Genomic DNA, 20,503 nt, shown 5'->3' on the forward strand with positions numbered 1-20,503 from the left:
TTGTCTTCTTTTTCCACGTATTCTTGTCCCTGTCTCCTTTTGTTTTTCCTTCCTTCCAAGCTTGATTTTTCCTTCTTTTCTCATCGACTTTGGTCAACGGAGGCCTCGCACGATGCAGTTAGAATGCGTGAGATATAGTGGAGTTTCCTCAATTAATTAGTCAGTATGCTAACAGCGAAAACACCGCAACTAATTAGAAATTATTTATTAACTGTTTATCATTGATGATAGTTGTATTTATTATAGTATACGGATTTATGTGTTAGATTTTTTTTTTCAAGGACCACCTATGAAAGATGAAAGATGAAACTTGTGCAGAAAGGATATTGTTCCTTTGTTATTGTTAATTTGTAAATTTTTCAAGGTTTCTTAGTTTGAAAGTAATCTTTGAAATCTCTTGCGTTAAGGATTGTGAAAAGTTGTATGTAAGATTTTCTTTCAGAAGGTGAAACAAAGTTTCTCAAATACTATAAATCATCAGTTGTGGAAAATTAAATTCTCTTATATAAATTATATAAATTTAATTCTCTTATCACGAAGATAGTTTAATTGTTCACTGAAAAAAGAAAGATAAAAGAAAAATAGATAAATATCAATAATATCTATATATATAATTCAGTGTTAAAGTCAATGATATATCATTTCAACATTAGAACACATTTTTTAAATAAGTATATTTTGAATTTTGCAATCAAATCCAAATAACAATTAACATTTATCCTTAATTTTGAAATTAATTAAAATATTTATATACTTATTTATAAAAATAATTCAATTTTCAAAAAACAGACCTTTCATCCTCACAAAACTTCTTCATCCATCAATACAAATAGGATCTTCAAATAATATTTTCTTGTGGAAATGTTTAATCTCTCTAACGTGTTACTTTATTTTATATTTTCCAGTTCTGCAATGGGCCATCTATCCACAGGATTACATCCGGATTTTCCAAGGAATCCTACAAATGCTCGATGGCACCAAGGACACCCCGATGGCGCGAAACAACCTCTCCAACGTCGTGGCCGGATCGAAGTTACGATGGAGTCCGCGGCGTTTTACGTGGATTTTATATGGGAAACTGATTCGACCACGAACCAGAGGATAATATAACACCGGGGGCATTTTGTTTTGTTGCGCAAGAGGATAATAAACATCGTTCGGGACCGCTACCGTGCCGACTAGATAGCTACGACGATGAAACAATGCGGCATTGTCCCGAGTAGGCCTGAACCGCCAAAGCACAGCCGAACCCAAGCACCGTGTTAAGTCATGAACGGCGTTGCACACGGCCTTAGAAAACGTTCAACCGGAGCCTTCGATAGAACCTGACCCCGGCCAACCATACTCTCCGAGGGAAAAATCATGGCAACGGCCTCCGTGTCTTCGCCGGAAACGGAAGATCGACTTTATGCCCGCGCCCGATCTCCTGAAACATTCGAGAGAAGGAAGATATTAGAAGTGGCGATAATGATTTCAGTATACTCTTAATGGAGTAGATATTGTTAGTTTATGATGATAAATAATGGTGTTTTTTTTTTAACAAAATGAATATTTTCTTTAGAATGAAGATTGATGAGTTTGATGTCATCAAATATAGAAATTAAAAAATATAAATAAACTATTGTAAATGAAATGATATTATAAATGAAATGATTGATGAACAAGAAGAAATGAACATTTCTTTGAGAAATATTTATAGAAATATAACGTTGAATATATTGCAAATAAGAGATTAAATAATTCTTTATAAAAATTATCCAAAAAAGATTGTTTGGAATATATAGGATAATTTGATTGAGGTAATTTAGAACAAAATAAATTGGGATTGTTTTTATAAAGAATATTAATAATTTAGATGCAAATATTTATATATTCCATTATATGATAGGTCCTTATATTCTGAAATATATAGAATATAATTGAATAAAGACATCTAATTATTTCTATTTTGAATATCTTAAAATTGTAAATAAAAACCATTTTCTAAAAATTAATATAAATTATATCCTTGTAAAAAAATACATATATATATTCCAACGTTTTATAATTTCTATGTATAAATCCCAATTCTCTAATTGTTTATCGATTCATCAACAATTTACTACAAAAACAAAATGTTCTTGAATATTTCATATCATCCTATCCATAATAGTAACTTTCTATATCACTTTCATGGCATAATTTTCTTATTCATTTAATTAGTAATAAACTTTCAAAATTCGAACAAGAGAGATATATTTTACCACATTATTCATCCCGCAGTACTCTATTTTCCAAGATAGCAAGAGCGCTCTCTGCGAGCATCGTTTTACAAATAATTCGAAACGGGCATGCTCGAAGGACGATTCCTTCGGGAAGAAGATTTTTCCGGTAGAGCAAGGCGGCTCTCCTCGATTGTTCACGTTGTTCACGGTGCAATGAAAGCTCGAAGGTACGAACAAAAAGCCGTGAGGTAGACATAAATAAATAGGTGGTGGGTGTGGTTGGTAGGCCGCACACATGGCGTCGTGACCCGTCTCTTCCCTTCGTGAGCTCAGGGCTCGCTTAAGTTATGCCCTGCGGAATGCTGCTGCTCCCGCTTCTTTCGATGTCGTGGCTAAACGCAGTTTCATCGTATCCTCGGCTTAGTTTCGCCTCTTTTTTGCTTCTTGATCTCGATTCGCTTGTATCTAATGTTTATTTAGTTGAGTATTAACCTTTCTGGCCGAGTTCAATTAGCCGATTAAATGGAAAATGGATCTTCTTCTTTTCAAGTGTCTATTTAGTGAATATTCAGAAAGTATGTACATTTTTCATTAAAAATACTTATATTTTTTTATGTTGACTTTAATCCTTTTGATATTTTATAATGTAACGTGTAAAAATAAATTCTGTGAAAAAGAAACATAATTTTTAGTGCAATATACATATCAATATTAATCGAAAGATCATTACATTATTCATTGCTTTTTTTGTCTTTCTAGATTATTATTCAAAAATTTCTAAATTTTAATATACAATTAATCTTTCATTAAGGAAATTAAAAATATTAACATTGAAAAAGTAAATGATTATAAAGTCTCTTACACATTCTCGAAAGAAAATTTTGGCAATTAATATTCCTTTTTTTTTTCAATTAATCGCTATTTTGATCGTTTTTATAATGGGAACATCTTTCCGGAATCTTAAAAATGCATCGCACGCGCTGCGTCCGTCGGAATCGTGAGGACGATTCAACCAGATAAAACCTTCCTTCCATAAACAGAAACGCGGAAATCGTAAAGACACAAATATATCTCTTGATAATGCGATGGTCCAGAATATCCGTTTATCTTTATTTTCGTGAGAACTCTTTCCGCAGGATGATCTTAATTAAGAATAATATTTCAAATACATTAAATATGATTCCAAATTATCATCATTCGTACCATAACCTATCACTATCGACTGATTCAATAGAAAATTACATTATCACTTGGCATTAATCCAGAGAAAATAGTAATATTTTACTCACTTTTAAACAGCCGTTTCTTTTGACTAATATTCGATGAAGCAACGGTACAACAATCAGCCGTTATATTATAAATTAAAGTCGAATAAAAGATTCGCTTCACAAACTGTATGAATAATTTATTACGTCGACGCGAGCGCCAATATGTATTCGCGGATAAGCATGTGATTTACTCCGCGAAGATTCAATGGCATATCGAGTATCGTTGAAAATATCGATTACTCGAAATTCTCGAGAAAACTTTTCGACTTGTCAAGTATCGATATCTCGTTATACACACTCGTTTTAAATCGCAATAATTAATCGATAGAATTAAGATGGTAGATATTCTAAAAACAAATTCATTAGAAATCTTACATGGAAATTGGCACAGAATATAATTCGATTAGACTAGGTATGAATTTCAAAGATGGCCGAAGGCGATAGAGGATGTCGCAACGGATCTTAGTTATTAGTTGATAATCCAACGTGCACAGGGTGGAGGAAAACGCGGTTGACCCGACAATATATAGCTACAGTGTTTAATTATCGCCCACCCTAGAATTTGCTCGGCCGTTTTACCGTTAGAGGCGGTGCTCGATGTATACACAAATATAGCACGGTTCGTGATTCGCGGCAAACCGTTAATAACGCGCAAAGTGTCTAAAAGCTGCAACATTCGCAAAGTTGTGGCATCGTCGGACCATAAAATCAAGACCATCCAATTCGCAGAAGAGAATTTTATACATTTTGTAACAACACTAAAGATGAACTTGTTCTCGAAATTACATTGAAATTACATTGAACTTAAAATAGAAATTAATCATTTCATCCCTCTATTATTCTATTTATTTTTATGTAATTTACAAATAAGTGAAAAAGAAAAGGATCCATTTTCAAACTATTAAACTTCTGTTCTAAAATGAAATAATAGAAACGATTTATAAAGAGATATTTTCTTTTTTACTAGTGTATAATTTTTCATAAAGCATATCTAATTAATCAAATACTTTTACGACCGATTATCAATTAACTATCAAGATTATTAATAATAAGTAGAAATTTAAAAAAGGGGGACATTCATAAAGAGAGATACAAATTTAAAAAGAAAAGAGCATTTACAAAATTACGATATTCTTCTTAATAAAAACAAAGAAACTAAAATTTCGAAGAGTTTGGAAACGAGAAATAATGAAAAATTCCAAAAGATAAAAAATTAACAAATTATGTATTGTAGCACAATGGCATGATAAATACCACAATGTTGAAAAACAAATTGACGATCACGATGGAAAGATTCGTGCGATTTAACGAGTGCACTGGCTCCACGGCGAAAAGACCCCCAACCCCCGGCACAATCTCCGTCAATTTATCTACCGCGGTGCATTTAATTCCCCAATTACGGGAAACTTTCATTGCACATGATAATTGCGATCCCGCTTCCTAATTAAACCCCATTAATCTCTTATTACGGAGTTGCCGTTGATTCATCCCCGTTTTATATCGCGTAATAGAAGAAGAGGAAACGTAATGAAAGAAAGAGGAGCGGGCGGAAAAAAAAAAGAGGCACAAATTAATAAAAGAAGCACGTTTTTATCTGGTTCTCTTAAGCTGGCCGACAGCCGAGAGCCGACTGTATTCGTTTTAAAATCTCCAAACCGGAACAATGGCCTGGCTGGATGGATAATGAAAAAAACAACGGCAAAAGAGGGAGGATAGGAGGATGGACAGAAAGAAGATGGCGGAGAAAAAGAAAAAGAAAAGGTTGGAAAAAAAACTGCCTATGGTAACGTGACAGAGTTACGATTAATACAGTGAAGGCACACGACCATACTTGGTCAATTTTCTTCCTTTTCTTTTTTTCTTCATTCCCTTTCTTCCCTTTTCTTCTCTTCTTTTCTTTCTTATTATCCCCTTCTAGCCTCGATTAACTCGCGCGAACGAGTAGTCGTGTCCTTATATCGCGGCTCAATCGCCGCGGAGGAGGCGGCAGCGCTTTTTAAATAACTATAATGAGGGCAATTATCGTGTGCGCCGACAAGCAGAGTGTGACGAGTCGTTGTTACACATTACAGCATGGAGAATCGCTCGAGCTAGATGAAGGAATGGTATGAAGGGCTGAAAGGTGACAGAGGATTGTAACGCAATACGCATTAAAGTGAGAGATTTGAAGAAAAGAGAGAAAAAGAAAAGCTGAGATATCTGAGAGATTAGAAACAGTGAAAACTAGAATATTTATTTAATAAAATAGAAAGTAATTGTTGAATAGATTATTGAATAATATCGAATACGGATAAAGATGATGCAAGAACAAGAGTGTCGAAAGAAGAAAAATATTAAGTAAGATGGCGTTGCCAAGTAGTGCCAACACACGGACAGAAAGAAAAATGGAAGGCTAACATTCTATCAACGACGAAGAAGAGTATAAAAAAAAAAAAAAAGGAAAAAAGAAAAGAATTAGAAAGAATAGAATAGACGGTTGAATCGAAGAGGGAAGAGGAAGTGACAGTGGAGGAGAAGCGAAGAGGCGCATCAGAAGAGAGAGGAGAGACAGGCAGCGCGTGGCAGCAGGCCTCTCCTCCTCCTCCAGTAACTAATGCCCCGATACGTGCAACCACCTCCGCCAGTCGAGGCCTTAACTACTTTCTTATTCGCTCGTTTCAGGCCAGCCTTACGGGCCCATGCATAATGCCACACAGCGCTCCTTACGCATGCTGAACGCTGAACACGCTCCTTCCACCGCTTCTCCTCTCGCGCCATCTTCCTCCACCTCCGCCTCCTCGTGCTGTTCGTCCACCTCCGCCTCCCCGGAACATTGTACCCCGAGAGGAACTGCGGGTCAGAGACTGCGAGGCATATTCGACGCAGACTCGTGGCTCGTGCCTAGATCCATTGGCGTCTGACTCGGCTGAATTCTGCTGGTTGAAATATTCTGTTGTTGTAGGACAATGTACCTATAAAGAATCATATATCATATAAATATAATTATATTTTTATTCAATTCTTTATATTCAAAGAAGTAGATTTTTATTTGGAAAATAAAATTCTCTTACAAATATATCTGTTTACTCCTGATTGTTATTTATATTATATTCAAAACTGCACATAGTACACAAATATAATCTGTAATAATAATACTATTAGTATTGAACTATTACTATCAACATATACAAAATTAAAAGAAGTTTTTAATCTTTCCTTTTTCATCATTTTCAAAATCAAAATTTCTTCTCTAACAAAGATTTCTTCCAACAGAGAACTGGAAAGAAACATAAGAATGAAGGAGTTCATGCGAAGAAGATTCGCGTAGAAGGCAATTCTCCGGCTTTAGTCGGGCGACGCCGATGCGCTAATATAACAAGAAACGTGGCGGCTGTTGCGCCGAGCGTACGGGAGCGAAGTAGCCTCGCTTATGGTCCGGTGGTGCCCGAGGAGCATAACAGCTCGCAGAGCATAACGCCACGAGCCATCATATCCTCCTTCCAGAAACCCTCTCCGAAGGTGTTCCACCTTCACCTCCTCGCCTACCCCTCGCCCACGTTCAAATCGGTGCTCCCCCCGACGCCGCGAGAGAGCACGAGTCATCCTGGCGAGTGTACGCGTCACGCGTGTCTGTCGCTGCGTGGGGATACACGCTCTAGGAAGTGGATGAGACGCATGCAAGTCTGGCCACCTGGGACGAGGCTCTGATCAAACGAGACAGGTGATTTTTGGAACAGGTTTGACAGCTTTTCAAATCATCATTTGTGGATGATTAGAAAGAAATAAATAAAAGTTTCTTTCTTCTTAATTCTTAAAGTTGATTCTTCTTTTTTTCAGATGAAGATTGACGAACTTTTATGAAAGCTCTTGTAGACCAACAGGTAATTTTTGGAGCAGATTTTTAAAGAATCTGAAATTTGTTTTAAAAAATTAATAAAAGAGCCACTTTTTTAATAGAATTAATTTAAAAAAAAGAAAACGAACTCTGTATGGAAAAAAATCAAATTTCCCGTTCGCGAAATAAATTCGAACGAGGAAAGCGACATATCCCCGAACTGCACGCGAATCGAAGGAAACAGGAAGAAGAGGAGAGAAAGAAGTGCATGCACACACGTATGCGATGCTTATGGTCGCGTGGTTGCATGTGTACAGGGGGAATGTTCGAGCGCGTGCACGTACATACATTACGTTTATACACAGGTATTGTCGGCTTCCGCGAACTAGATCGGCCGAGCAGATATTAGAAGCGCGTCTGCCCCGTTGCCATTGCGGCAAGTGCTGGTCATTGTCCACCCGGCGGGCACAGGAAGTCGACGCCGACCAGCGATGGTGCAGAGAGAAGAGGAAGAGATTTTTCGGTAGGATAATCGCTGGAGAAACTACGACAAGGTGCAAGATTATTGCCCTCCTTTTACGAAAATACCAAGCGTCGAATAATCAGAGTGTTTTTTTTTTTTCAGTTTCAAGATTCTTGGGGATTGTTGGAACGTTAATGTGCAAAGTTTTATGGTTATTCCGAGAATTCGACTAAGATATTTAGGTAGACAAAGTTTCTCTGAGAATTGTAATGTAGGTTAATTTTAGACTGCTGGGATAAGTTTGGATTGAGCAGAAAAATAAGTGGAATAATGACTGTTTTAAATATATTTAACTTTTATAGATTATGAGATTGATGTAACAAAGAAAGATAATTATATATTTATGATAATTTTTGTTACAGATATCTGGAAAATTATGAAAAAAGTAATATTTAAAGAAATTGTACATATTTTATTTGTTATTGTGGCATAATATAAAATATATGTAAAATTCCTGAATGAGAATTACTTTAAAAAGAAATATGATAAAAAAATTACATACCAATGTAATTATTAATTTTATATTATCCAGAAAAAGATGAATTCTTCATTCATTCCTCTAAGTAAGAATCATATAAAATTCATAATTGTAATTTAAAAATTTACAAATAGTGACAATCACCAGAATAGAAAGCTATCATTCCTTGGAATAATTTTCCATTTTCTTTCCTGTATAACAGAATTTACGGTGTAGTTGCGACAAATAATCATTGTCCGTCGCAGGCAGGAAGCTGGCGAGAAGTTGGTTGGGCAGCAAGAGATTTTCGGTACGATAATCGTAGGGAAACTCCGGACGTCCATTGTGACAATGGCCTCCCGAGGCATCGTGATAATTACGACGGTAATAACCTAGCAAATAGAAAGAAACGCTCATTATATTCTTTTTAACACGAACTAACTATTACTGACCAGAGAAATTCATTTGTTTCCTATTTCTCTTTATCTTTTTCAATTCAAAAAAAATCTAAAAATCAGATAATAAAATATTATAATTTAATTCAAAAAAAGATATATATATATATTTTTCTTTGAAAGATTTTAAATAATCAAAAATATTACAATTTATCATTAAATAAACTTCGAATTGATTATTCCATTTCTTCTTTTCTTCAAATCTCATGATCTTGACTTAAAAAGGAATATAATTTTCTTCTGTGTGCATTCTATTTTCTTTTCTTTTTTTTTCTTCATCGAGTAGGATGTTGTAGAAGGAAGAAATGAAGGAGGGTAAAAGTAAGTGAATGAGTGGATCCAAGTGGAAGTTGGTAGGAGAAGGATCGTCAGGGCGGCACCTGACCGGAAAGCGTCACAGTCACCGCATTCAGCCTCGTTCTTTCCTTTCCCTTCCCCTCCTAGCTTCACCTCTTTCTTCTTTCTTCCTTCGCCACCTCCTTCGATGAAGGGTTGCTACTCGTCCCTTCTACCTTGACAATCTACAAGCCAGAGAAGTCTCGTCCTTGGCGACATTATGAATGAACGAATGAACAAACTGAAAAAGAAAAATTGTCTTCTCAATATTTTTAAAAATTTGATCAATCACTGTGCAACATATCTCCTTGCCACAATTTATCTTCCATATTTCTTTTTGCAAAAACTTCCCAAATTTTTTTTTCCATGTTTCATTTTTAAAAATCATCTCAAAATCTTTGTCAAACTAAAGTTTTTCTAATCTACGACCACGGAAATTTATATAGATAAATTTTCTATCGATTAATATCCACTAGTAATTCAGACAATCCGATGAAAAATAATTTACGTTATATATAATAAATTATATAGCTAATTTATCATTATTTTTCATCGAAGATCGCGGCTCCTGCAAGAAAGGATCAAGCGAATTTCATCAATAATGCGCATAAATTCGACCAACGAGGGAACATCAATCTATAAAAGCGTATGACGGTAGCGAAAGATGGCACGACGAAGGGAGGAGACGAGGAAGACGATAGTCGTAGTCCACGAGGAAGGCGTGGTGGAGGGGACGAGTAGGTAAGGACATATAATAGCAGGATGTTACAACGCCCGTGTCCGGTACATAAGTATCTGGTTTCATAAATGAAAGTGTCTTCATTCATAGATACATATTTCCATACAATTGCCGCTATTGGTTCGTATCTTATGATATCGCCATTATGTGTGGGCCGGTGCATTACATATGTACATAACACCATTATATACAAATTCCTAGTAATGCGCTGCTACTGCTGCATTAATGATAAAGTTGTTTAGATATCGCGATATTGCGTGCAAGTTTGCGAGAAAAAATAAAAAATTAAAAAAAATGCGTAGAAGATCGTCAAAAGTGTATTCGATCAAACACACATGATGTCGCAAAGTATTCAAGCTCTAAGATGATGAAACATTATACAAGAGTTTCATTTAAAATTTGATCAACAGAACATTAAAAAGATTTAAAAATAATAGTCACTATGCAACCAAAAAAATATTAATCAAAGTCATAGATACAATAGAGTTAACTTGTAACTCTAATAAATAACACAAAACAGAAAATTTTGTGTTAAAATATAAAAGACATTATTAATAAAGTTTATAAATACGAAATAATTATTTATAATATTATATACTGTATAATACTATAAATGAAATGAGTATTACACATTTCAAAATAAGAAGTATCTCTTTCCTTTATTAAATTATTCATGAAATTGATTCTCCAAGAAACTCACTATAGATGCAATATATTACGTACTTCATCTTATCTTTAAAGAAATAAAATCCAATCAAAGAGAACTTCAAATCCGATTGAAATAGAAAAAATAGCAAGAAACGATCGCGTGCGTTTTACAGAAGGGGCCGCGCAAGGATTCCTGTTACGCGTTCCCTCCTTATATCGAATAAATCTATCTTGATGACGCCAGCGCGCACGATGGACGCGCCCTGTGAGCTAGGTAGGAAGTCATCCTTCCTAGCATCCAGAGTCCACACAGGAAATCTCGGACGCACCCACCGAAACAGCCCGCCCCCTCCGTCGGAGTCGATTTAATGTTTCGTTTCCTCTGTGACGACAAGAAGCTACAATTTTATAGAACCAGCCGCCCTACGGGCACAAACCCTTCACGAGGGGAAGACGCTATGTATACCAACCGATTCACAATTAGATCTTTGTCAAACTTTTTACTTTTTTGCGGCTGGACGTGAAGGAGGAAACGTTTAAACGCTCACGATGAATCACGATGACGCCAAAAGTGAGTATTTGTGAATATTTGAAAAAGAATAATTGTTTTAAAGAATAATTTTATTAATAAAAATTGAATTCTTTAAAGTAGAAGTTGTAGTAACACATTTAAGTAACTTCGTTGATGAAATTAAAATGATTGTATGAATATATAATTCTTACAATTCTAAATTCTTCCAGAAATTAGCCTTTTAATAAATTGATCTTTATATCTGGCTCTTTTCAATATTAATATATGTACAAAGTATAAAAAAAATATCATTTATGTTATAAATTCATTTAATAAAAATATCAATGTAGATATATATGTTATTAATTATTATAATATAAAAATATTCATAAATTGTAAATAATGTTTGAAAATAATAATACTAAAAAAATTATATAAAATATAATCCTATTTTTTAATTAATGATATAGAAGATAGTTTACAAATCTTTATCAATCAAATTTATTTATAATCATTTTATGTCAATTTTTATATTGAAAAAGTCGTAAGAACACACCTGTCGAGCTTTGTATAGCTCATTAACGTGTACTCAGTACATACAGAATGAACGATGGAAAAATATATATCTTGCCAAGATAAATTTTATAAAATAATACCTTTTATGGGGCTGCATATTCATTTTTCCGGAGGGTCCTCCCCATGGTTCCTGATGTCCGAGTCGTCTACATATGTATGAGCTTTTGCAGTACTCTGTTGGTCATGCCTCGGCGAATCGAGCTTTCTACCCTTCATTTTTGTTGCAGTGTTATATGTACTGCCAGTGGCCCAGAGCTGAATAAACAACTGAAACTGACCTGAGAAAAAAACCGGGTAAACCGAATGATTAGAACTCTTTTTGCCTTCTTTTCTTCCTTCCATGTGTAAATTGCATAATGATACTCAATTTTTAATAGTTAATGCACATTACTTTAATATTTGTTTTGTTTTTTTTAAAGCCATCTTGTTTTCTTTATTAACTTTATAAATGACAAAAGAAACAATGAAGAAACATCATTTCAACGAACCATCAAGTTTCTAAAACAAAAGAAATCAAAATTGTAAACTTGTATCGCCACTGAAAGAAATATGGAAAATTTACGAATATTTGAAATAGAATATAGTATACAATACTTAGAAAAAAATTTAATGTTATCGAGTTATTTAACATCGTGATCACTTTAAACAGGAAAGTTTCTATTTTCTAATCTACGCACATACCCTAATTATTAAACGACTATGTGGTCTATCCAGTTCTAGATCAATATCAAAGGCACAGTTACCCGTTGCAATTAAAAAGAAGGAAGAAGCCCCAAGAGTTTTCTCAAAACTAAAACCGTATCCTAAACAAAGCGTGACGAAAAGTCCGGGGGCCGACATAAATCTCGTGTATTCTCTTTTTTACGGAGTACAGGACGACGACGGTCAGTTTCCCTCGGCATCTAAGAAAAGCAACGCGCTCGTTCGCTCGCTTGCATTAAAGAGCAATTAGCTGCGGCTCGCGAGCACGCTGATGCCCGGAAGCGATAGAAGCGGGCCGCGCGTGCCACCCTTACCTTTTCTTCGTCTATGAACGTATTACTTGTTCACGTTCACATACATCCACATGATCTCGTCCAGCCGTTTTGCCTGCAGGCTCGCTCGCCTCACCAAGCGTTCCTTTCTTACTAACTTTGCTACCAGAATTATTCATCTTACGATGTTTCAGAAACATACAAATAAAAAATAGACGAGTAATCTAAAAAGTTAAATCATTATGTTAGAAGTATATTATAAAAAATATATTTAAAAAAAGATAATGAAGTTAGAATACTTATTTTTTCTTATTTTTCAGACAAAATTTTTCTATTTTATATATTATTTTATATTATTTTATTAATTTTACAGAAATATATAAAAAAAACAATTATATATATTCTTTTATAAAGATAGAAGTTAATGTGTATATAAAAAAATGTTAAAAAATAAATTCAATAATTAAAGTTGAAGAAAACTTAGAATGTAAGGTATAAATGTTTTTTTTATCATTATAATATAATAATGTAACAAAGCAAATAAAAAATAATAGTTATTGTTTTTCCTCTATTAAATTTTTATAAATATTAATTGACCATTTTTGTTCCATTATTCTCCTAAATAATATTCTATATTTATTGTGTCAAATAAACTTGTATATTACAAAATAGATGACATTAATAAAAAAATAGAAACATCTATTTAGATGTATATTAAAAATGTATATTAAAAATTAAATATAATATAATTTCAATAAAAAAAACATTTTATAAATTATATTTCTATTATAATATTACATGTTTTAATATTTCCATATTATTTATTTATTTCATATTATTAATAATTTGAGTTCACGATAAAAACTAAATAGAAGAATAATCTATCAATTGAAATTTATATAAATTTATTCCATAGAATTTCGTTCCTAACCTAAGAATAGTATTCACTTCCCATAATACTTACCATAAATAAAATATCAAAAATTTCTTGATTCTTTTTTATTCTAGGTTCTTTGATGTCTCGATTTGCTCGACGGCGTAACAACCTATTCAATTACTATCGCAGATAATTATTATCACGGAAACTGCATTGCTGGGCCTCATTGCCCCAATCCTTAATTAACCGTCGGGCAGACGGTAATTGCTACAAGTTGATATACAACACCCAATCCATCGGTAAGAACAAAGTTGACACATGGTAAATAACGTTCACTTATATACATGGATTACAATATTAAATTCACATCCTTTTTATTCTTCTGAATAATCATAGCGAAACATAAGCTAACTTGATAAGAAATAGCAAATAAGAAATTGATAATCTTCTTTCACATGCAAATATATATTATAATAAGCTGTAACAGATTTTAAAAATGTGTTATAAATTATAAAAAATATTGATATTTTAGAGTTTTTTTTAGATTTTTTTAAATCTTTAGATTTTTTTATTTGAAAATCTATAATCAAGTTTTGTGTTCATTTTTTTTACATTTTACCTATTTATATTTTCAATTTAAAAAAATTTAAATTATCATATAATATTATTTAAAATTTTTAAAAAATATAATTTGAATTTTAAGAAATATATATATATTTTTATTATTATATACTATAAGAATATTTATTATATATAGAAATAAGAAATAATATATAAGGAATAAAAAATTATACATACTTGATAAATTTAATGTTTCGAAAATAAATTTTAAACAGTTATATAATTGTATATAATCTATATATCAATAATTCTTTTATTTAACTATGAAATATTTTTTATAGAAATAAGAACAATATGTTTTTTTATTAATTTAGCAGTAAAAAAAAATAAACAAATGGAATCCATTTGTAATCATCACATATATTCTATGAAATAATGTGAATAATTTTCAAAAACAAAAATAAAATCATTGTTCCATCGAAATCAATATCATAAATCGGCCATTTGTAAATTTTCTTTTGTAAAAATTAAATATTATCTGAAGGCTATTACATAATATGCAAATTATATTGTAATAATTGTTAGAATTTAATTATTTGCCTACAAATATTTTCGATTGGATTTGATAAAAAAAATGACACAAAGATTTGTATAATATAATCACCTGCATTCCTGTTCTAACGCATTACTCTTCACGTTTCGATAAAATACAGAAATGAATTTAATACCGTAAGTTGCACGTGCGTGCGCTCATGCGATGCGCACGCATGCTACGGTTAATTGTAATTTATGCTCAGACGATTTAAGTTCGAATGGTTATTTCATTTATATTATCGTTTTTTGTCTCTGTATTATTTGAATAATTTTATATTTAATTAATCTGAATAAATAACTAATTCATAAAATATATTTCTGAGACATTATATAATGCAAATGATTCCCTTTGCAATATTTATAAAATAGAGAATAGTTCTAGTTAAGACTTATTATGAAAAATCTATCATTGAATTAAATTAATGATTGAATAATGATTTAACAACTTTTATTATATATAAAAATAATGTTCTTGTATAAAAGTAATTTTTTACAATTAAATTATTGTAAATATAAATATTTTGAATTTACTTACTTCATAAAAATTTATTTCATAATATAAGGTTAAGTTTATTATTCCGAAATACATATAGTTGTTTCAGATTTCTGTAATATAAAAAATGATTGTAATATCTTTATTCCCGCGTTTTGTTTTCAGTAGAATAGGTTGCAAATTTTCTGCGGATTTTATTTTGTTTCGATTGATGTTTAAAGAAAAAAAAAGAACGTGCCAATCGAACATCGACAAAATAGGCTCAGTAAGGCTACAAACAAGAGCCGACGATTATTGAGCGGGCAAAGATAAAAGGTCGGTTTGACTGCCATAAAGCAAAGTGCATGCAACTCCATTTTATGCTGATCGATTTGTGGTGATTTTATAACTTCGCCTGTCCATAGTAGTCTCGTATAGATGCCGCCGTTCAAACGAGCCGCGATATTTTATATCTGTGGCATGAACACAAAATAGAGCTTTATATATTCCAGTAGAAGGAACCGAACTTCTTTTTTTTTAAATTTCTTTGTGCTACGTTCAGCGATCGAAATAAAACCTGTTACTAACTTTGAGTAAGAATTTTATTGCTTTATTTATATTTTATTTATTATATATATTTATGAAATTTTATTGAATCATTTTAATTAAAATCATAAAATATTATTTTTATTTATATACATTTATTGTCTTCTTATTTTTAAACATTTAATATATAAAAATTATTACACAATTAGTGATTATAACCATTGAAATTATAACTTTATTATATTTTTGAATATGTTTGAAATTCGAGGAAATATTTAATAAAGTTTCATATTTCTGTAACATTTCTTTTATGATTATTTCTTCTCAGAAGAAACTATGTCTTTGAAAGGCACATTTTCAAAATTAATATGCATGTATCAAAATATAAATAGTTTGCTGATACATACAAGAATTAATATATTTTATATTTGTCTTTATGATCTTTAATATTTATTTCATATAACTACTGGAGATCAGAATATAATCAAATAGTCTTATTGACTTCTTGTAATGTATAAATTTAAATATATATTTATATCAATAAGAATATGAGTGTCAAAAAAAACTTCAAATAGGACATTTCGATTCTGTTGAACCTTCTGATTCCGCGGAAAAATCTTCAGCTGCCAGAGCAAGAACTTCTTCACACACTCTTTTATAAACCCATGCATTACCCTTTAATCGTTTTCTTCGAATACCAACTAATTTGTCATTTGAGATACCCTCTAATAAACAAACTTCTAATTCAAAAGAACAAGCATTTCTAGATGAAAATGGTCGCATTGCGTCTTTATCATCCTCTGTACAATCTTCCGTCTCTCCTTGTAAGATAAATCTAGAAATATTTTTATAGTAAATATAAAAAATACTAACATTATAAAAAATGTTCGACATTACCCTTTTTGATGACACATAATTCCTTTACGACGAAGTGCACGACGTAATTGTGAAAGAACATATTTTGGATCATCACTGGACGTTGATGATACATTACAAAGACCCTTTAAAAAATTTCATTATGATAAATTCGAATTCAAATATATAATCATATATATATTATCAATCATATATAAATAAATAAATATATATATATATATATATATATATATATATATATATATATATATATATATATATACCTTCCCAGAAAGTACGTTAGGTTGATCAGGATCGATATTTTCATTTTTTACACGTCTCTTTGGCGTAAGGACGTAACGTACACGATTCAATCCACGTTCTAAACCCATTATTACTTTCCTTGCACTTCCCGGTGTACACGATTGTGATTCTCTATATTATTATTATTTTTTTCTTCAATATTTTCTTTAAATATTACTTCATTGTTATTTAAATTATTATTAAACAAATACCTCGAATCCGATATTGTAGTACTAGTTGGAGTAGAAACAAACTTATCTTTTTCTGCAGTTCTCTTTATAGGAACTGTAATCAATTTTTTATTAATTATTACATAAATTGCACTTGATATTTAAATAAAAAGCATGGACAAATAGAAATTAAAAGGAATTAAGAAAAAAAGATAAGGAATAATAAGAGATATTATATCTCTTAAAAGGGAATGGGATAAAGAATTCTTACATATATTTGTAACTCCAAATTGTGTTTGTTCACAAGTCGTTGCTCTTCTCTAATTATCTGCTTTTCACACAACTACAGCAATTTATGGCACTTCGAAACTTTCATTAAAGTTTCTAATTAGATGGCTAGCATCACCTAATTAGAAGTAAACTTTAGAAAATATATTACAAAATATATATACTATATATATATCTATATATACTATGTATGTACATATATATTACTATAAAAGCCTGAATATCAGAAAATATATTATATGGTTTAAAATTTGGTATAATGGTTTAAAATTTACCAATCAATATATAAATTAGTATAAAATAATATCAATATAAATATTATAAAATCAATATTTTATCGAAATTAATTGATATTGACATTTATTACTAAGTTACGATTTCAAATAAAGTCATGTAATTATCTATCCAAAGAGAATTTGAGCGAAAATGAGAATAAGAAGATGAAGAAAATATGCGAAAATAAAACAATTTTTAGCAATCAAAATTATAATGAATTATGATAATGGTACATCAGTCTATTATTAGTGTTTATTGTTGTTATCGTATATTATTGTAATTTCGATCGTCCGAGATTTGTTTTTTGAAATCTGCCCAAATACCTTTCTATAGGTAAAAACGATGCTGTTATTTTATTATTAAAGACAATTCTTATCAGATATTAATAGTAAATCTTATTTATATCAAATAGAATCTGTAAAAGAAATATAAATTGTTATGTTCATCAATCTAATTTTGATTTCTATCGCAAATTATTGATAAATCTTAACATTTTTCCGGAAAGACTTAACATTTTCAGTATTCAAGTTATACATACATATATACATATAAACAACTTATAAAACAACATAACACAAATTCGAAGTTCATTAAAAAAATAAGCATTATTAAATATTTATATAATTTTTTATAATAAAATATAACTAAAGATCAAAAAAGGATAATAAAAGAACAATAAAATAAAACATACATGAAATAAAATATAAAGCTATAATATATATAAATGGAAAAATAAATTTAATTTTTTAAAACATACCAGGAGAATATGCATCATCTTCTTCTTTACTTCGGAGTCGTTTTCTACCAGGTAAATGTGGTTCCATGAAATTATTAGCTGTATATAAAATAATAATATATATGTAATTTGTATTGATTTAAATATAATTAATATTGATCTAAAAATAAAAATATGAAAATTAAAATGAAACTTACTAGTTTCAGGTGTTTTTGGCAAAATCTTGAAAGTAGTATCTATTATTGGAGACCTAACAGATTTACTTCTTGGAGAATAATCAAGTTTAGTTATAATATCATTATCATTTCCTTCATACTATAAGTAATAAAATAATAAATAAATTTAAATTTAAATTTCCTAAAATATATTTAATATTTAACTTCAAATTAAATAAAATGAAATAACTTGTTACCTCAGATTTAAAATGTGATTTTGCAGAAGATGATATTCGAAGTGAAAGTCCACGTAGTTTTCTATCTAAAAGTAAAAGATATGTGGCAGTTTTATAATCTGTTCGGTCACTTTTTACAAGTTTTTTCCATATGTTTGAAGTATTTTCACCACATATTGCAGACATTGTACTTAATACATCATCATCTTTTTGAAACTATATATATATATATACATATATATTAAAAAAATGTTAATATATTTTAAATATTAAAAATTTATAAAAAGTATATATAAAATACAAAAAAATACAAAAGAAATATTTACATTTGTTTTATGAACAAATGAAACAGGATTAAGAAATCCTGCTGTAATCCATGGATGATTGCATAGTTCTTGAATCGTAATTCTTTTTTTTGGATCTATTTGTAGCATTGCTTGTATTAATTTTTTACTACTACTTGATAACCAGCTTGGTTCATCATATTTACCACTCTAAAATTGTTATTATCAATCATTGTCTTTGCAAATTCAAATAAAATTGAAAATCTTACAAGGATCTTTCTATATAAATTTTCTATATTGTTATCATCAAAGGGAAGAAAGCCACAAAGTAATGCATAAAGAAGAACTCCCATACTCCAAATATCTACTTCTGAACCTATAAAAAATATATATATCTCTATAATATATATATATATTTTTTAATATAATATTATTCATATCACATTTAATAATATAATAAATACCTAAGTATTTTTTGCCCAATATAAGCTCTGGTGCTGCATATGTTGGAGAACCACAGGATGTTTGTAAATGTGAATCTATTCCATTTTTTGGTTTTGCACATAATCCAAAATCTATAAGCTTTAAATTCTCTTCTTTATCTAACAAAACATTCTCCTGAATATAAAATAATATTAATTATTTGATATTATTTGTTTTAATCAATATTAAAATATTAATCATTAAAAAAGATTTTAACTTACAGGTTTTAAATCACGATGAGCATATCCTAAGCTATGTAAATATGCTACTGCAGAAACAATTTGACGAAAAAATTTGCGCGATTCTGTTTCAGAAAGTTTATTTTTTTCAACTACAAAACAAAGATAAATCTATAATTTTTTAAATTTTAAATGAAATAAAATAATATAGATTAAATTGACATTATAATCTATAATGTATTAATATTACCAATATGATCGAATAATTCTCCTCCTGAACAATATTCTATTACCATAAAATAATGACTTTCTGTTTCTATTACTTGATACAGTCGACAAATATGTTGATGCAATAAAGTTTTTAATGCTTGAACTTCTAATTTAACTCTAGGCAAGTCATCCTAGAATTCAGAAATTTATTGCAGCGATTATCGATTTGAATTTTAAAAATTACTTACACCCAGTGATGTTTTGTCCATTATTTTGATAGCAACTTTTTCGCCGGTTGCAATATGCGTGGCAAGTTTAACTTTAGCGAAACCTCCGCTTCCGATAGTCTTTTCCAAATCATATAAACCTTTAAGCGCACCATATCGTACCATTGTAATAAATTTATAAAAATTTCACGAATATGTATGTATTTATCATACACTGTCAATCACATTACTTTTGAACTCACAAATTTTAACGTAAACAAGTTTTGAAAACCAATCATGAAGCGAACCATCATATACAGCTAACTTCAGAGTATTAATAGTACCAATATAAAAATATAATTGGAAATTCTGATGAAAAATTTAGGAATTTCACATATAAGATTATAGGATTTTATTTTATATATAATTTTACAGTAAATTAAAAATAATTTTAAAAACATAAAATATATTACCTCTTATTTATTTTGAATAATGATCATACAACATGTTAATATAAATATCTTTTTAAATTATATGAAAATTTTTTATTCTCCATGTAATTTAAAT

General features: G+C 30.4%; 1 protein-coding gene and 3 long non-coding RNA genes across 9 annotated transcripts; 1 reads left to right on the forward strand and 3 right to left on the reverse strand.

Moving 5' to 3' along the window:
* Nucleotides 1–65: 65 nt before the first annotated feature.
* On the reverse strand, nt 66–3,647 carry LOC102654259. Of its 2 annotated transcripts, XR_408014.3 has the most exons (5): nt 3,494–3,644; nt 3,067–3,346; nt 2,244–2,870; nt 792–1,426; nt 66–556 (listed from the first exon to the last, which is right to left on the reverse strand). It is a non-coding gene; the product is annotated as an uncharacterized LOC102654259 (long non-coding RNA). The 2 variants fall into 2 exon arrangements; XR_003304528.1 differs by lacking the exon at nt 66–556 and having other exon boundaries at nt 629–1,426; nt 3,494–3,647.
* Nucleotides 3,648–4,660: 1,013 nt separating this feature from the next.
* LOC107964264 lies at nt 4,661–8,206 on the forward strand. The gene is made up of 3 exons (XR_003304571.1): nt 4,661–7,172; nt 7,289–7,840; nt 7,912–8,206. It is a non-coding gene; the product is annotated as an uncharacterized LOC107964264 (long non-coding RNA).
* Nucleotides 8,207–8,898: 692 nt separating this feature from the next.
* Nucleotides 8,899–14,780, reverse strand: LOC102653946. Of its 5 annotated transcripts, none has more exons than XR_003304563.1 (6): nt 14,608–14,780; nt 13,470–13,860; nt 12,548–12,729; nt 11,923–12,029; nt 11,612–11,809; nt 8,899–9,298 (listed from the first exon to the last, which is right to left on the reverse strand). It is a non-coding gene; the product is annotated as an uncharacterized LOC102653946 (long non-coding RNA). The 5 variants fall into 5 exon arrangements; XR_003304564.1 differs by lacking the exon at nt 11,923–12,029 and adding an exon at nt 12,275–12,433 and having other exon boundaries at nt 14,608–14,779; XR_003304566.1 differs by having other exon boundaries at nt 8,900–9,298; nt 12,020–12,029; nt 14,608–14,776.
* A 1,060-nt stretch (nt 14,781–15,840) lies between these two features.
* LOC411529 (maternal embryonic leucine zipper kinase) lies at nt 15,841–20,300 on the reverse strand. Its single transcript, XM_006558728.3, has 13 exons — nt 19,979–20,300; nt 19,771–19,921; nt 19,563–19,672; nt 19,323–19,476; nt 19,128–19,234; nt 18,901–19,068; nt 18,596–18,790; nt 18,381–18,498; nt 18,205–18,282; nt 16,926–16,998; nt 16,695–16,845; nt 16,453–16,556; nt 15,841–16,390 (listed from the first exon to the last, which is right to left on the reverse strand). The coding sequence occupies exons 1-13, from the start codon at nt 20,120–20,122 to the stop codon at nt 16,123–16,125; spliced, it is 1,821 nt and encodes a 606-aa protein (XP_006558791.2). The 5' UTR covers nt 20,123–20,300; the 3' UTR covers nt 15,841–16,122.
* Nucleotides 20,301–20,503: the final 203 nt, after the last annotated feature.

This window comes from Apis mellifera, linkage group LG4 (assembly GCF_003254395.2).
Source record: "Apis mellifera strain DH4 linkage group LG4, Amel_HAv3.1, whole genome shotgun sequence".
Taxonomy (NCBI): domain Eukaryota; kingdom Metazoa; phylum Arthropoda; class Insecta; order Hymenoptera; family Apidae; genus Apis; species Apis mellifera.

Coding starts and splice junctions, on each gene's coding strand:
- LOC411529 (XM_006558728.3), bottom strand. CDS start 20,122: ATGGTACGATATGGTGCGCTTAAAGGTTTATATGATTTGGAAAAGACT. Junction 19,477..19,562: donor CTCATCGTGATTTAAAACCT/GTAAGTTAAAAT, acceptor TTTTATATTCAG/GAGAATGTTTTGTTAGATAA. Junction 18,791..18,900: donor CATTTGTTCATAAAACAAAT/GTAAATATTTCT, acceptor ATATATATATAG/TTTCAAAAAGATGATGATGT.